This window comes from Leptinotarsa decemlineata, unplaced genomic scaffold, assembly GCF_025532065.1.
Source record: "Leptinotarsa decemlineata unplaced genomic scaffold, Ldec_3_MD MMD2_P_RNA_scaffold_2, whole genome shotgun sequence".
In the NCBI taxonomy this organism is placed as follows: Eukaryota; Metazoa; Arthropoda; class Insecta; order Coleoptera; family Chrysomelidae; genus Leptinotarsa; species Leptinotarsa decemlineata.
Genome location: NW_027412529.1, coordinates 27,681,018 through 27,697,905, shown reverse-complemented (window position 1 = coordinate 27,697,905; position 16,888 = coordinate 27,681,018). Strand labels below are relative to the sequence as shown.

General features: G+C 36.7%; 2 protein-coding genes across 5 annotated transcripts in view; both read left to right on the top strand.

The window, feature by feature from the left end:
* Oct-TyrR (Octopamine-Tyramine receptor) overlaps window positions 1-16,888 on the top strand; it is a 1,115,181-nt gene that overhangs the window by 877,309 nt on the left and 220,984 nt on the right. The gene's annotated exons all lie outside the window — the stretch shown is intronic.
* On the top strand, window positions 2,446-15,602 carry LOC141487437 (uncharacterized). The gene is made up of 2 exons (XM_074186515.1): window positions 2,446-2,597; window positions 2,661-15,602. The coding sequence occupies exons 1-2, from the start codon at window positions 2,446-2,448 to the stop codon at window positions 3,370-3,372; spliced, it is 864 nt and encodes a 287-aa protein (XP_074042616.1). The 3' UTR covers window positions 3,373-15,602.

Genomic DNA, 16,888 nt, shown 5'->3' with positions numbered 1-16,888 from the left:
GATCTTAATACTGAAATGCGTAATAGGTCTAACAACAAATCTGTTAAAGATTTCTATAAACTAATGAATAATGCGGTGTATGGAAAGACAATGGAGAATGTAGATAATCGAATTGATGTTAGACTCGTTACACATTGGGAAAATATAAAGAAAAATATAGGTGCCAGCACTCTCATAGCCAAACCAAATTTCAAAAATTGTTCAATTTTCACTGATAATTTCGTTGCCATTCAATTGGGTAGAGTGAAGGTTCATTACGATAAACCATTATATTTGGGATTTTCCATATTAGAATTATCTAAAACAGTCATGTATGACTTTTTCTATGGATGCATCAAACAACACTTTGATGAAAATGTCTCTTTACTTTACACAGATACCGACTCGCTCATTCTTAAAGTAAACACAGAAAATTTTTATGAATTCATAAAAACTAACATAAGTAGATTTGATACATCCAATTACAGTATAGTTAACCAATTCAATATTCCAGTAACAAGTTCAGTCTTGGGTAACTTCAAAGATGAATTTCCAAATGATCCAATCATGAGTTTTTATGGTACAGGTGCTAAAGCATATTATGTGAAATCTGTTGATGGTGAATTTAAGAAAGCCAAAGGGGTTAAACGATCTGTAATAAAGAATGAATTGACATGCGAAGATTATCAAAAAATCGTCGAACAAGGTGGTATGATATTCAGAAAGATGAATTCATTTAGAAGCGTGTTACATGATATGTATACTGAATTAAAAAATAAAGTTGCATTATCATATCACGACGATAAACGATTTATCATTCCGAATACTACCCACACTCTTCCTTGGGGTCATAATGATATTGAATTTTATGAAAACGATCCAAATGAGAACATTCGTTGGATAAGTAATATTATTCAACAATCACAATCTCAGGAGACTCCATTGGATCAATTGATTAATTTATTATCTGCCGAGATCAATGATTGAAATATCATTCAATATCTTCAAAACCGGAAAATTCAATATTGATATTTATGTAGCCATTTATAATTAATAATATATGATAGAAGTAATGTGATATTAATGTATTATGTATGTATGTATATGTATTACTGTAATGAATATAAAATGATTAAAATTTTATTTGTATTATTTCTATTTCCCTAATCAATTACTGCAATATATAGTATAATGTAAATGACAGAAATATCAGTTTGAAGAGAATCATCGTAGAGTGCACAATGTCTAAAACAATCGATAAGTTTGGTAGAAAAAGAAAATGGGGTGGTAATGTCATTCGAGGTCCTCCTGGGAATGGTTTTAAATTAACAAAAGATGGTCATTATGACATGCAAAGGAAAATATTGAAAAATACAAGTGAACCAATTGACAAGAGTGATTGTGTAACTGTATCATATCTTGAGGGGGAAATTAATGGAGCAAAGGAAGTTATACTTCTAGCCCTACAAGCTGCAATACAATCCACAATAGGCAATATTGCTCGGGACGCCCGGCAAGCATTTAACGATAAAATTGCAGAGGCTCGGATAACTTTCACTCGTAAATTTGACAAACTTACAAGTGATGTAGACATAAAAATGTCTGACATAACAGCGTCTACAAATAAAAAATTTGATGCTATGTCAAACATAACAGGGACTACAATGAAAAAGTATGATGTACTGGAACAGAGAGTTGAAGTATTGGAGAAAAACCATAAAGAAGTTTTGGAGAGAAACTATAAAGTCAGGCCATCATCATCAGGTGGACTGGGATATCCAGGACTGAACATTAATCCAAATCATAGAATAATACAACCAAAACCAAAACCAACTGATGATGTATTAATGGAACCAACATGGTGAATGTATTCCCTCGTTAGGTTAGGTTAATAGCTACGTTAGGTTAGCTGCATACTTACGTTAGGTTAGGTGTTAGGTTAGTATTCCCTCGTTAGGTTAGGTTAATAGTTACTGTAGGTTAGGTTAGGTTAGGTTAGGTTAGGTTAGGTTAGGTTAGGTGTTCGGTTGCATAGCGGTAGGTTAGCGTACTAGGTTAGGTTACGTTAATACATACGATAGGTTAGGTGTTCGGTTGCATAGCGGTAGGTTAGCGTACTAGGTTAGGTTACGTTAATACGTTAATACGTTAGGTTAGGTGTTCGGTTGCATATTATGTTACGAACGCGCGCGCGAAGAGGGCGTAGATGTCTCTCCAGATGTCCCGCCTACCTGGGGCCGGAGGCCCCACCCACCTGGGCGGAGCCCAGGCAGTGGGCGGGGCCCGTTAGGGCCACGCCCCCCCCCCCCCCCCCCCCCCCCCCCCCCCCCGTCGCCACCAACTTTTCGGATACCCCGCCCCTTTCCGAAGCCCCGCCCCCTTTCCGAAGCCCCGCCCCTCCCCTCCCCGAAGCCCCGCCCCCCGACTCCCAACATTTGCGCATGTACACCCCTACCCTCATCGCGCATGTGCGCTCCCACCATTTTCCCACCGCTCACGCATCGAAGTCGATACCCTCCGGAGAGCACTCCACAACATTCAGTTCGAGAAGTCATCTCATCGAGAGCAGTCCACTCCACAACAAGGCAGTACGTTCCAACGACCAACTTGATATTTGAGTAAGTAAATTAGGAATGTTATTTTTTATATCAACTAACTTTGTATTATTTCTTCTTTTTCAGAATGGCAACCAATACACAGGAGGTGAATAATGCTGTGGCGTCTATTCTGCCGGTGTCCGCTGACCAGGAGGAGGCAGCATCTTCGAGAGCGGTGACGGTTGACCAGCCAACCACTTCGCGTTCGCGAGTTAGGTGCAGATCTTCTAGCCCTGACTTATTCGAGGAGGAGGAGGAAGTCAGGGCTGTGAAGAAGGTTTGCCAACGACCTGCAGCAAAGGTTGGTCCTATTTCAAAGTACCGAGCTACTTGCAATAGGACTAATCCTTATGCAGGTAGTTTTTCGACCTCTCGTAAGAGGGCCTCCACACCAGCAGCAGCACCAGCAGCAGTGGAAATTCCGAGGAGTCCTTCTCCGGAGTTGGTGATATTGTCGCCGTTGGTGACGCGACTACCACCGCTGCCAGCGACACCGGCGGATCCTGAGGTGTTGGTGCCACAGCCTATCGGAGAGGTTAGTGAAAAGATGAGTGTTTTTCTGCAGAGATGCAAGAAAGCAGAACGAGCTGCCCGATCTAGCGAGGCCGAGTTGGTTACCATGAAGCGACAAATGGCTGAAATGGATAACCGACGGAGGGAACTCCAAAAGGAAATGGCCGAAATAGATCGGAATTATGCATCTCTGCAGGAAAGGTGTAAAGCAAAGACCTCTTCGATAGAGCTGTACAAAAAAGTAGTGACAGTTATGGACACTCTTTTTGTAGATGAAGTGTAAATGTAAGATTAGTTTTAGGTTAGTTAGGAGTATTTAATTATGGTAGTTTTAAGTTTATATTTGTTAAGTTTATATTGAATAAAGGAAAAGGAAGTGAAATAAAGGGTGTACACTGTTTTTTGGTTTGGTACACATTGAACAATGCGATGGTTGGAGCATTTTTCTTCACTTCCTCTTATTATCATTATTATTTTTTTATTTCAATTCCAAGTTCTTCTAGACAAATACCTCACATCAATTTTTGTGTTCTCTAATCACTTGTAAATAATTTCATGTGAAGAAAATTTAAAAAATAAAAAAATAGACATGTTTCATAGTGAAATCGACAAGTATATTTCATTTGTATTTTATCCATTCAAGTATCTCTTTCATTGAATATGTCTTATGTCACTTTGCAATTTACCCCTACTCATTGAATATGTCTTATGTCACACTACAATTTACCCCTACTCAATGTTCCACTCCTCTCCCACTCCCTCTCGAAAGTATAAAAGTAGAAATCATCTGATGAAACATTCAGTTGATCAGCTAGCATCGAGATGGAACCCGATTCAACCTCCGAACCCTATAGCTGCCCGGATCAGGGGTACAACTTCAATTACTGGGATAACAGCCAGGTACAGGTTGTCTCTTCCACCACGGAACCCCACAGTCCGCCATACGAATACCGGGATCACGACATCAGGATGCAAGTTCAGCATGTCACTGGCAGTGACGAAGGACACTTGGATGACTCGGAATATCCAGATCCTGACGGATGGTGGGACCCTGCTTATGATGACATTGTCCCAATGAGTAGCGACGACGACGATGATGACGACGACGACTCTGGTGATGATGCTGATGACGAGCTTGACGTTAGACGTCCTCCACCATCCCCTATCCTCATCGAGGATAGTCCTCCGCCATCCCCAATCCTAATCGATGATGATGTCCTCAATTCCGATGATGACATATAATCATCTACTCGTCCATCATTTCCTTTCCTTTCCTTCCACGGAGTACACACTTTTTGGTTGGTGTACACGAGGCACTGCGAGGCTGGGGCAGTGTCTTCCTCCCTTCCTCTCCCTCTTATTAGTTTTTTTTCCATAATAATCACTAGAATTTCTCCTAATAATCGCTCAGAGTTTCATTCTTGATGTTTTCGAATCTCAAACACTGTTCTACATTTCACCCCCTCCATTTCATTTCTTCCAATATAAATATAGCAACAATCCCAGTTCTATATCATTCTTCCACAATGTCGAGTACAGGACCCATCCAAGTACATGAAATAGATTCAACGTCTGATCATTTGAGTACAACCTTCGCTCAATTTCTGCAGCGAATCTATGATCTTCCTGATGATTTCGCAGAACGAGTGGAACAAGGTATTCAGGACGACATAGATGCTGTTGACGATAATAATGCGGATGATGTGATTAGTATATCATCTGATTCAGCTGATTATGACGACGACGACATCATGAGTATATCATCTGATTCAGATGACTACTATGAGGATGATATCATTAGTATATCATCTGATTCAGATGACGATACCATAATTATTGTTTCTGATGATGAGGAGCGTTAGTCCATATCATTGCATGGATTAATAAAAAAATAACAGCCCTTTTCAGGGCTACAATTAAAGACTGAAACAATAAAAAAAATAGCTCTTTTCAGAGCTACCATTATACTTTCAAACAGAAACAGATTCATACCATTGTTAACATTATGTTAACATTATAATCTCAAACGAAATATATGTATGTGAAAGTATTCATCATTATATGCATATGAATGATTGACAAATGCCAACTTCAACTTTCATTTAAAGTAGTACTCATCATATGCATAGATATTCAATGACTATCAAATTCCAAATTTCGACTTTTCAGTCAAAGTAGTAATTTATTTGTCATATAATGTATAGATATTCAAAGACTAACAAATTTCCAACTTAGACTTTTATTAATCAAAGTATTCATTTGTCACATAATCTATGAATACTAATACAACTAACTACTGTTTGTGTGAATAATGTAGCCCTGAAAAGGGCTGTTGTTTTTTTTTTGACCAGTAGGTCCACGGTTATTGTGCCACAGGTTGGACATTATTACATATAATACATGTAGATACTCGGGTGAAGTTTGTTAGTGGCCTCTCGCAAGCTTCACACCAATTCTGTCCCATTTCCATAATTGAGACAGTGTTGTGGGTGTTGACATGGGCATACCACCCTCCATTATTGTTTCTATGCGAATAAAACCGAAAGCAGCACCAACATAGTTTTTTGTTCTCTCCATCTATTGTGCTGATCAATACGTATGCATCCAATGCACAATACAAATCCAAGGGATCTTCCAGTGTCTCACTGACATTGAGTGTTCGCATACCGATCCTCATAGCACCATCACCTTCAGTTGTGTCAGCTTCTATCCCTTCATCATCTCCTTCTTCATCCATGACCCTCTCAAACTCCATCACGTCATCATCTTCGTCGCTTTGGTTGGCCTCGTTTTCAACTTCGTCTATCTCATCTTCATCGACTCCAACATCTTCTGCTTCAACTATTACTTCCTCTAGCGGAACATTGACATCCTCATCATCTGATTCGTCTATCCAATTGTTTTCATCAACAGCAGCTATTCTATTTAATGCAGCATTTATTTTTGCAGAATTCATCTTGTTGTTGTTTGCTCACAGTTGTAGAGAGTGAATGAATGAACTCTAGGTTTGCAAGTCAACTTATATAGGAGGTGATGCGACTCCCACTTGACTCGTTTAGAGTGGAATAGTAGGAGAAGTTATCCCACTATACTTCCACATGATGTTGATTTGTATAAATAGAGATCGTAGGTATAGGAGAGAGCATTCAGAGTTTCTGTAAGTCATCTCTTTATATTTCTAATCGAATTAGTAAAATGCCGTTTCCAAAAGAGTGGAATGAAAAACCAAAAGTGTGTGTCTACCCAATGATGATTGCAGGGGCTATTGTGTGCTACTTTTGTCAAATAAGTAGACCTAAGGATTCAATCAATCCATGTACTGGTATGTGTAGTGATTGCGTGTTGCGGATTCAACTATCGCCTCCTTCTCATCCACCGAAGCGAACAAAATCGGATTATCGTCAACAACAGTTACAGTGTCTGAAGTGTTCCGAACCTATAATATTTAACAATATAGGTATCTGTAGAAATATTTGTGGTATCTGTGCTGCCGTTCCAACTCCACTGCAACGTTGTTTGCGTTGTGATACATATTCCATGAATTGTTGGAATCATGTATGCAATGCATGTAGAAGTACTTGGGATCTGTGTGAGAAGGTTGGTCAACTCTACCCCAATAGGAGAATCCATTTTTTTCAATGTTGGTGTTTGACGCACGAGCAACAACTATTGAGGAATAGAGTCAAAGAACGTTCCACATCCACAGAGACATATTAACATTTTTCATTTTTTATTATCGTTATTGTCCTCTATTATTAATAAATATATATATATTTTGAATTTATTTGTATTATTTTCTAACATTTAAAAATACATGCATGCAACACAAAGTTTTCCTCTTAAATGACAAAGATTGTTACATGCGTGAATAGTTTAGTGAGAGAGCGCATGTGCCAGTTGATGAAAGAGCGCATGCGCTAGTTTATTTTCTTCTATAAATGGTGAGGTCTCAGTAACATCATCACCTTTCCTATCCACATTCTATTGCTATCACATATCATTCCTCAGACCTTAATAATCATGAGCTCTATGCCGCTATTGATTGCTGAAGATGGTTCACCACTTGTTGATATCGATCAGACTGATTTTGAAAATATTCCAGTATTACATTTATCGAGTCAAGATTCGATAAATGATTTTGATATTAACGACTTCGTTAACTTTGCAGATGTGCCAGAACCAAATGAGCAAATTATTATTGAAAATCCGATCGTTTCGCAATTATCATCACTCAAACACTCTTCATCTACCCTTCCTCTTGGTGTTGATAAGAAATCTAGAACAATCAAGAGGAAGGTTACTAAGGCATCTTCATCGATTGTCACTGACTTTAAAGAAAAGAAAGAATCCAAAAGTGTTGTGCGACAGAAAAAACCCGCAACGAAAAGTGACAGATCGAAGAGGAAGCCAAAAGGTACTCCTAAAGAAATGAAGAGTGATTTGAAAGCTGAACCGCTATCTTCTTTCAGCCCCCTCCATCGGTTTGGGGAAATGAAAAGGAAAGCAAAATGCCGTCTTGTAAAGGCACAGATGACTATTGCTGAACTTGAAAAGAGTGAGCGAGCTATTAATGCTAATAATGAAACTCTTGAAGCATTAGATGCCAAGATTGCATTAGCGAAGGTTGAATTGGCTAGAATGTCTAAAGATGCTGATGAACTCCGTTCAAAAATTGGTAAAGATAAGCAATTCCATCAACGTTCGAGAATGCAAGCTCAGGCTGAGCTTGAGGAGTCGACTAAGCTTTATGAGACAGCATTATCAGTGAGAGATAATTGGCAAAAAGAGTTGGATACTGCATTTCAAAGTGACGGCGATTAGTTTTGGGAATGATAATGTGTTTTCAATATCGTGAGTTGAAAAATATAAGCGGGAATGGAGTATACAATTAATTTGGTTTGGTATACACAGAACATTGCGAATGGCTGGGGCAATGTTTACCGCTGCAATATTTTTCAGTTCACATACTTATAATTGAAATGAAAACAATAATGAACTTTAATATTACTTTATTCATAAAAGTCACTATTATATACATTTAAACCATATTTGATTCATCAATCCAAGAATTTTGTTCGCTAGGAAGGCCTAACCACTTTACATATACTTTATTTTTTCTTCTCTTCAACACCTTCTCAATCAGATATACGTCAGGATTCTCGGTTCGTAATAACTCTTCTTCGTAAAAACATCCTCTAATCGGCTGTTCATTCATATCTTCAAGATTATAAGTCGTTGGGATGGTTTTATTAATTTTAACAATCTTGAATAGCTCCGTGGTAAAATTCGCAGTGTAAGACTTTTCAAAAATATGTTTGTATTTACTTATACGTACAATATCATTTAATTGGAATTTGGGTTTACTTTGTCTTCCTCCAATTCCATTGATACCCTTGAATTTTAATTTTGTTGTTGAATCAACATTGATGGGTGCCATACCTATTGTACGATGAACTTTATTATTATATCTACTAGTTATAATTGGAAGAATATCAAGCCATTTGTGGTGACCTCTCATCGAAAATTCCTTGTAGAGCCATGCCTTTATTGTACGAATCACTCTTTCTGCTATAGCTGCCTTCTTTGTGCTAAATGTTGAATAATGATTGATATTATATTCTCGCATGAGAGATGAGAAGCTTTTATTGAAAAATTCTTTCCCTTGATCGCTTTGTATGTGTTTGGGGGAGTATTTGGCTTCTTTCAGTACATGTTTCATTGCATTAGTTACTGTACTACCTGTTTTATCTTTAACTGCTACAGTCCACAGATATTTGGAGTAACAATCTATCACTACAAGTATATATCGGTATCCTTCATTACTTTTTGCATAAGGTTGCAGTTCAGCTAAATCTATTTGCCATAGATCTGCAAAACCTTTGATGGTGGTTATTCTTCTACGAAAATTACGTCTTGCAGGTTTATGTAATTCATTAACAACTTGTCGTTTGACATCACTTATTTCATTAGTCATTCTATTTCAATATGATTAAAGAGAAAAGGTGATAATGTTACTGCATTGAATGATGATGTGACAGTGATCATTACATGTGAATATGTTAATATATTATACCTTCTTCACGTAATTCTTCAATTATTGAAATTATTTCATTATCATGTCCGGTATGTCCGGCTGACTTTGAAGCTACCAATAGTCGTAGGCGAGCAACTAACTCTTTCGGTGAATTCCAGTACACATAATTCACAGGTTTAGAATTATATATTTTCTCCATTTTCACTCGTTTGAGTGCTCCACCAATTTTACTTCTACTTCTTATTGGATATTGTCGTGAGTCTAATAGAGGTTTGATAACTTCACGAAATTTTTTAGAATTTGTATTTTTAAAACCATTCTTCAGATGATATTGTTTATATGGAGCATTCGTTATTTTCAATATTTTGGAATATACTTGACGAGTTTCTTCATTATCAACATCTTGTGGATTCTTCAAAAAAATCATATCATACAATTCTGGACTACCTGCGCATTCATATTTTTTCACTTTATTAGCATCCCAAAATGAAATGTTTCCATCTTTGAAATTTACCACTAGACTTCCCATTTTCAGCTTTTGTGTAATTGGATCCATACGTACGCCAAATGTTCCATCATATGCTGGATTTCTAGATTTTATATTATTCAAATGTTTCATCAAAACATCTTCACCACTTTCATTCATAACAGGTGAGATGTCAGGATCCGAGGAATCGATGTGGGACGATGATGGTGTTTCGAATAGAGTTGTTCTCATATCGTCTTGAAGTGTGCTCGTGTCACTATTCACAGATGATACACTACCAAAAGATTGTTTTCTTCCTATTGGAGTACTCATGGGATAATTTGAAGTAGATTGAACAGTTCCATGATTTGGTGATAACACTGGTGATTTAGAAGTAGCGTTTGATGATAAAACATTCAATGGTTTCATTATGGGCTCATACAATCTTTCAAGTGTCGTACGATTTTCAATATTATCATTCTTGATAGAGTTGAATTTCTGCCTGACAGCTTCTGTTGTCTCTACTAGTTGACGTTTCAAATTTATTTCATTGTTTTTATTTTCAGGATCTTTTTTTGTATTCATAATGCCCTTTTTTTTTGAATTAAAGCTTAATTCGTTGGTGAAGTGACCACTACAATATTCAGTGATCGAATAAGTTCCAAAAACAAGATCATGGGTATATAAAACTATCGAATCCTTTGCGATATCTACCTTCATCTATTTTTCTATCCTTATCAATGACTAGAAATCCATATTGGTCCTCCCAGCATTTAACACACATCAATTGGAATTGTTTGAATGTTACATCGGGTGAAACATGATCTGAATAAATGTGATGTAAATTCGTCTCATCTTGTTTGAACATTATAATGAAATTGGTATTGTCACGCACTAACTGTTTGGGTACCCGTGAATATGTCTGTGCTAGATAAAAACAATCAACATCCTTATGACGTCCCATACAGAAATATGATCTAATAATATCTTGCTTTTCACATATTACATCATCGAAAATGAAAACAGAATTAGGCTTAGCGTCGGAGGGTTCCACTATTTCTGCATTATTGCTGAATGTATAAAAACCTAATCCTTTTATAGGTTCCAAAACACTTCGCAAGTACTGATATTTAGGTTGATTGAGTGATTTCGAATAGAGATACACATTTCTAAATCTCAGTCCTTGTGGATGTGTTAATAGTGATATCATTGCATTCGTCTTTCCACAATTTGAAGGTCCTATAATGAGTCCTCGAACTGATGATGGAAGTAGTGGACCATGTCTGAATACCCTTTGTCCATTCAATCCACAACCAAATTTCTCATCTAGATTATCTACAGCAAACTTTTCTTTCTGTTTTACAATGCGCATCGTGCCGTGGTTGGAGACTATATAAATGTTATTAGCTTATTCATTTCAATGTGTACCATCAAACGATACGGACGTATTGAAAGTGATCGTAAAATTAAAAGAGGTTGTGGTTTTGTTAATGATTTAATAAACAAACTTCCTTTCGAATTACATCTACCGGAGGTTATCAATACTGTGGACCGGGTACAAAATTGAAACAACGTTTAGCTCGTAACGACCCTGGAATCAATAAATTAGATATTGAATGCAAAAAACACGATATTCAATATTCTAAGCATCCATCCGATCTTGCAGCAAGACATTTAGCCGACAAAGAACTTGAATACAGCGCTTGGGATAGGGTTAAATCGAAGGACGCGAGTATTGGGGAAAGAGCAGCTGCATTACTTGTCACCAACATTATGAAAGCGAAAAGACATATGGGCATGGGTTGTAGTACCAATAAGAAAAAATGTAAGAGGAAACAAACGAAGAAAAATAAAATTAAAAAAGTTGCATTTGGTGCTGGGATAGTCCATAAAGTGCGAAATGTATTGAAGAAAGCTGGTGGGAATCAATTTGTGACGAATAATAGCAAAAAAGCTATCACTGTGGCATTGCAGGCGGCACGTAAATACCTTAAAGCTGCCGGTGGAAAGAAGAAAATCCGCACACCACGCATAATTCCTGTTCCCAAGATCGGTGGACTTTTACCATTGATACCAATTTTTGCTGGACTATCCGCACTAGGAAGTTTGGCGGGAGCTGCTGCTGGTATTACCAAGGCCGTGAATTCGGCAAAAGCCAGCAGAGCGGCTTTAATGGAAGCCAATCGTCACAATAAAACCATGGAGGCTGTAGCATTAGGCAAACGCGGAAGTGGAATATATCTCAAACCATACCGTAAAGGTTTAGGACTATATTTAAAACCATACAAAGCCACAAACAAAACAAAAAACTAATTGAACCCCTACCTCAGAGGCCTCTTACTGATCTCGATCTCAGTTATTATGCACAAAAAATGAAAATTCCACATTTTCGTGGTGTTTTTATGCGTGATAGATTACCATCTTCAGGTCCAAAACAAAACGAGACAGCTATTGTTAATTTAGATGGAATAAGTGGACCAGGAACACATTGGGTGGCATATAAAAAATGTGGGAAAGAAGTCACATATTTCGATAGTTTTGGAGATCTACCCCCACCATTGGAATTGACTCGATTCTTTCGAAAATGTTCGAATGTAAAAATCAAATATAACTATGATCGACAACAGAAATTTAATACAGTTCTCTGTGGTCACTTGTGCTTGCAGTTTCTCTCTAAATAATTTTCCAAATAAAAATGGATTCAACACCAAAACTGGATCGGGAGGCTATCAAGGGAATGGGGTTTTCACTTAGAATGTTTTCAAAATATGGTACCTTGAAAAAAATGGATAAAGTGATGCTTGCAAATATGCCTAAGGAAGTGATACTTGCATGTGTTGCACATGAGATTGCATATGTTTGGGAAAAGTTGCCTAAGCATCTGCAAGATGACATCGATATAATGAAACATAGATATTGTTATGAGCACCACCACCACGATCAAAATTCAGAATCGGATGTTAATGACGGTCCTATACCTCGGAAATCTATGTGTTGTATTTGTAATATAGAGGATGTGAATATTGGTATCAATAAAAATGATACTTATTACAATACAACACCTTCCAAAAAGTGTAAATTGTCTCAAATGTGCTGTTGCTGTGTACAATAATAAATTGAAATGTGTTTCAAAATATTCATCAGTCATGTCACGAAAGTTCGAGCTACAAGCTGTCGGGACAAGTGTCTTGAGTGCGGATTTTTTTCCACCAATTGAATTGGATAGGAACAGTCGTTATGGATTAGGACTTTTGGGATTCTATGGATGCAATACAATCAATAATATAACTGAAGCTAATAACTTAGTTAGTTTTAGAATCAGTAATGACAACTCATCGATACCCCAAAAGTTGACAATTGAAATTCCATGTGGTGCTTATGAAATAGAAGAGATCAATGCCGTCATACAGAAACATATCATGTTCAGATTGTTTCATGATAAAAAACCAAATGATGTCGTTGCAGATGATATTTTCTATCTACACGCCAATAATAATACATTCAAATGTGAAATGCGATCCAAATATGAAATTGATCTGACACATCCAAATTCAATAGCAGAAATGATGGGGTTCGCTCATGAAATATTTCCACCAAATCAGATACATGAATCATCATTACCAATAAACATTACAACTGTGAGACTTATCCGCTTAGATTGCAATATAATATCTGGTTCATATATAAATGGTGAAGAATCCCACATTCTTTTCTCATTCGATATTGATGTTGAACCTGGCTACAATCTTACTAAAGAACCACACAGTATTATATATATGCCTGTCAGTCCAGAAGGTCGTCAATTGATTCACAACATTACAGTGCGTATTTTGGATGAAAAAAATAACCTTATCGATTTTGGAAGTGAAGAAGAGATTTTCATTATTTTGGAATTGAAGAAAATCGAATAACTGTTGTTATGGGTTTCATTTATAATAGACAAAATCGCATTGAACAATCCCAAACGAGTTGCACTATCAAAAAGAAAGGTGTGCATAAAAAGAAGCTCATTCCACAAGTGTATGCTAAACAGTTAGCACATAACGCTCTGTCTGTGAGTGATCTTAAATTTTTGAAATCGATTGGATTGAAAGTGAGAAAATAACAATGGTGCTCGAAACAAACAATGAAAAGTTGAATATATTCAATGAACCAGTGCTCGATCATTCTCTCATAAGTTTACATGAGCACACATATAAGCCCTATGGATCACCGCTATTCAGGAATTCGGATGAAATCAGAATTGCAATCAATAATCAAGATGTTATACTAGATATTGCCGAGAGCTTCATTTACATAGAAGGTAAATTCACCCCCAAAGATGTAGCGAAAACATGCTATCTCTCGAATAATGCAATTGCATTTCTCTTTGACGAAATTCGTTATGAAATGGGAGGTGAACAAGTGGCTGTTGTTAGAAAACCTGGGATAACATCTACAATGAAAACCATGATATCATTTGGACAATCTCATGCTAACACATTATTGACATCTGGTTGGGGACTTTCACAATTGAAGCAAGATATCTTGGATACAAACAGTCATGTTTTTAGTGGAAAACTACCACTGAAATATTTGATGGGTTTTGCTGAAGATTACAACAAAAGTATCTTGAATGCCAAACAGGAATTGATTTTGATTATCGCTCGATCATTCAAAAACTCATATATAGGTGAGGTTGATGCTGATTTGGAAATAAATAAAATCGAATGGAAAATAAGGCATATTGTACCAGATGATAAACACAAGCTCAAACTTTTGAGTAGAATAAACAAAAGCGGTCTGAATGCCAAAATCAAGTTGGCGTATCGTATGTGGGACCTCTATGAACTACCATCATTACGTGGGACTTCTTCAGACATATGGGCCATCAAAACAACTAACGCATTGGAAACTCCTCGTTTTGTCATCATCGCATTCCAAAGTACTACCACATCTGAAGATAGAACACAAGATATTACAAAATTCACAACTGCTGATATCAATAGTATTCGAGTATACTTGAATTCTGAAGTTTATCCATATGAGCGTTGGAATTTGAATTTCGATAAAAAACTTGATGCTCCTGCTTATTATGCTTTTGAGAGTTTCCAGCGAAGTTATTATGATAAAGATATGAGTGAACCTCTGATGGACATTGGACAATTTAGAGAGAATCCACTATTCGTCATCGATTGTTCCCATCAACCGAATGCAACAAAATCATCAACTATTGATATAAAGATTGAGTTTGAGACGAGGAAGACCAAGTTTCCAGACAACACTAAAGTATATGCATTAATTTTGCATGATACAGTTTTAACATACAATGCATTGGATGGTTCAGTTCATAGCAGATATTGACACTTTTTTTTCACTCTATCATGTACTGTTTTATGATCTTTTTTTTTTTTTATTTGTAACTGACTTATATCATGTATTGTATTTTATATCATATTTATTGTTTTGTAATCATTTTCTATTGTATTTCATCAGATTTAAATAAATAAAACATGAAAATAATACAAAGTTTTTTATTTGACATTATTTATGATTCACAGGAACATACAGACTATCTAAAATAACTTCTTCCTCATAATCATCATTTTCGCGACCATCTTCAATTTCCTCTCGATTTTCATCATTCAATTCAAAGTGATGAATAATCCATTCTGGCAAGTATGGTTGGAGGCTATACAGGAATCTTCTTAGGTTCAGTTCAATCATAACCTCACAAAGTTGCCACAATTCCAATTCATTATCCAAAAATTTGTTGCAAACTTCTGCACCACTCCAATAGTTCTCAGCATCACGAAGGCATAATTCGATTTGTTTTTCATCATAGCATACACTCATATCATAAACGCTTGCATGTTCGGCTCCATCACCCAACACCTTCAATTTAGACGACAAATGTTGAACCGATGATTTGAGATCTACAATATCGACCCAATCTTGACTTGCGTACTGCATCCACATCTTTAAATGGTGGAACTGAAATCGAACAAAAAAAAAAACAATAAGCAACCTCCAATTTTTCAGTGATATAATACTCACATTCCCATTTTACTTGTAGTTACAAAGTGAGTGTATTCAACTAAGTTAGTAATGTTTATATTTCCATATAATTATCATCTAATATATGAATATTAATAAAACAATAAGAAATTCATTATAATTACTATTATTATTCAATCATATTGAATTTGACTAGAGTTATCGTTTTCACACCAAAAAAAACTTTGTAAGCTATGACCTAAAGAAATTCACTATAAATTATTACTATTATTCAATCATATTGAATTTGACTAGAGATCGCGTTTTCATGCCAGCAAAACTTTGTTGGCTCTGTCCTAAATACATCATCGTATATTTACCACCTGATGAGTTGATACAAGATATATCGTCATCACTGAATTGCAACGAAATACGTTTTGGTAGCCATGTTTTAAATAATTTATCATTGCTCACATCTTGCAAAGTTAATAAAATTGATTTACCAAATCGTGTAGAATAAGTTGACATATTTTTAATTATGTACACTTCATCAATTGGCAATGATGATAAGGCCTTTTGCTCTAGTATTTCAACCTCCTGTACAATCAAATTATTAATTTTATTCAAGTCTACTTTTGAAACGGACATGATGAAAATATATATGAAAATATAAACAATTTCCAACAGACAAATACACTCACCGTCTTCCTTCTATTACGAACTGAATAACACTCTACCAATTGCTAACTGCTGCAGATATATTCGTCTACTGATTTCATAGTGTGCCAGGCATTTCTTTTATATTAAACAGTGTGAGTCACCCCCACCATGAAACCGTGAAAGATTCACATTGCTAGTTGCTATCCACTAGAGATGCCTGACGTCACAGCCAAGCCCATCTCCCAACTTGATGCGATAACAGTTGCCGGTACGAGCAAGCAGTGGTCGTTGCGGTCTCGGAGAGGGTAGACGCTAGGCAAACAGTCCTCGGCTGCCGTTGTGTCACCATGGATAGCGGGGCTAGAGCGAACCTTCATCGCTTCAGGAGAGGTGAGGGCAGACCGATGAATACGCATTACTCTGCCACACGTCGTGGAGTGAACATGTCGCTCTCTAGCCGTTGAACGGTTATTGCTGTGACGTCACTCCACTACTAACTTGGTGCCCTAACACCGATGGAGCATTTATTACTTGGAGGATCTTCGAAGTATGCAGACGTATGTTTGTACATAGACAAACAAGCACATGATGAAACCCTGTACCGTGCATTCTCCTACACACACACATAAACACACAAAATCTCATATGAAAAAAAAATCTGAA

What these genes read in the sequence shown, in the direction of transcription:
- LOC141487437 (XM_074186515.1), top strand. Translation starts at nt 2,446, where the DNA reads ATGTGCGCTCCCACCATTTTCCCACCGCTCACGCATCGAAGTCGATAC. An exon ending in ACGACCAACTTGATATTTGA is followed by an intron (nt 2,598 to 2,660) that starts GTAAGTAAATTA and finishes CTTCTTTTTCAG; the next exon opens with AATGGCAACCAATACACAGG.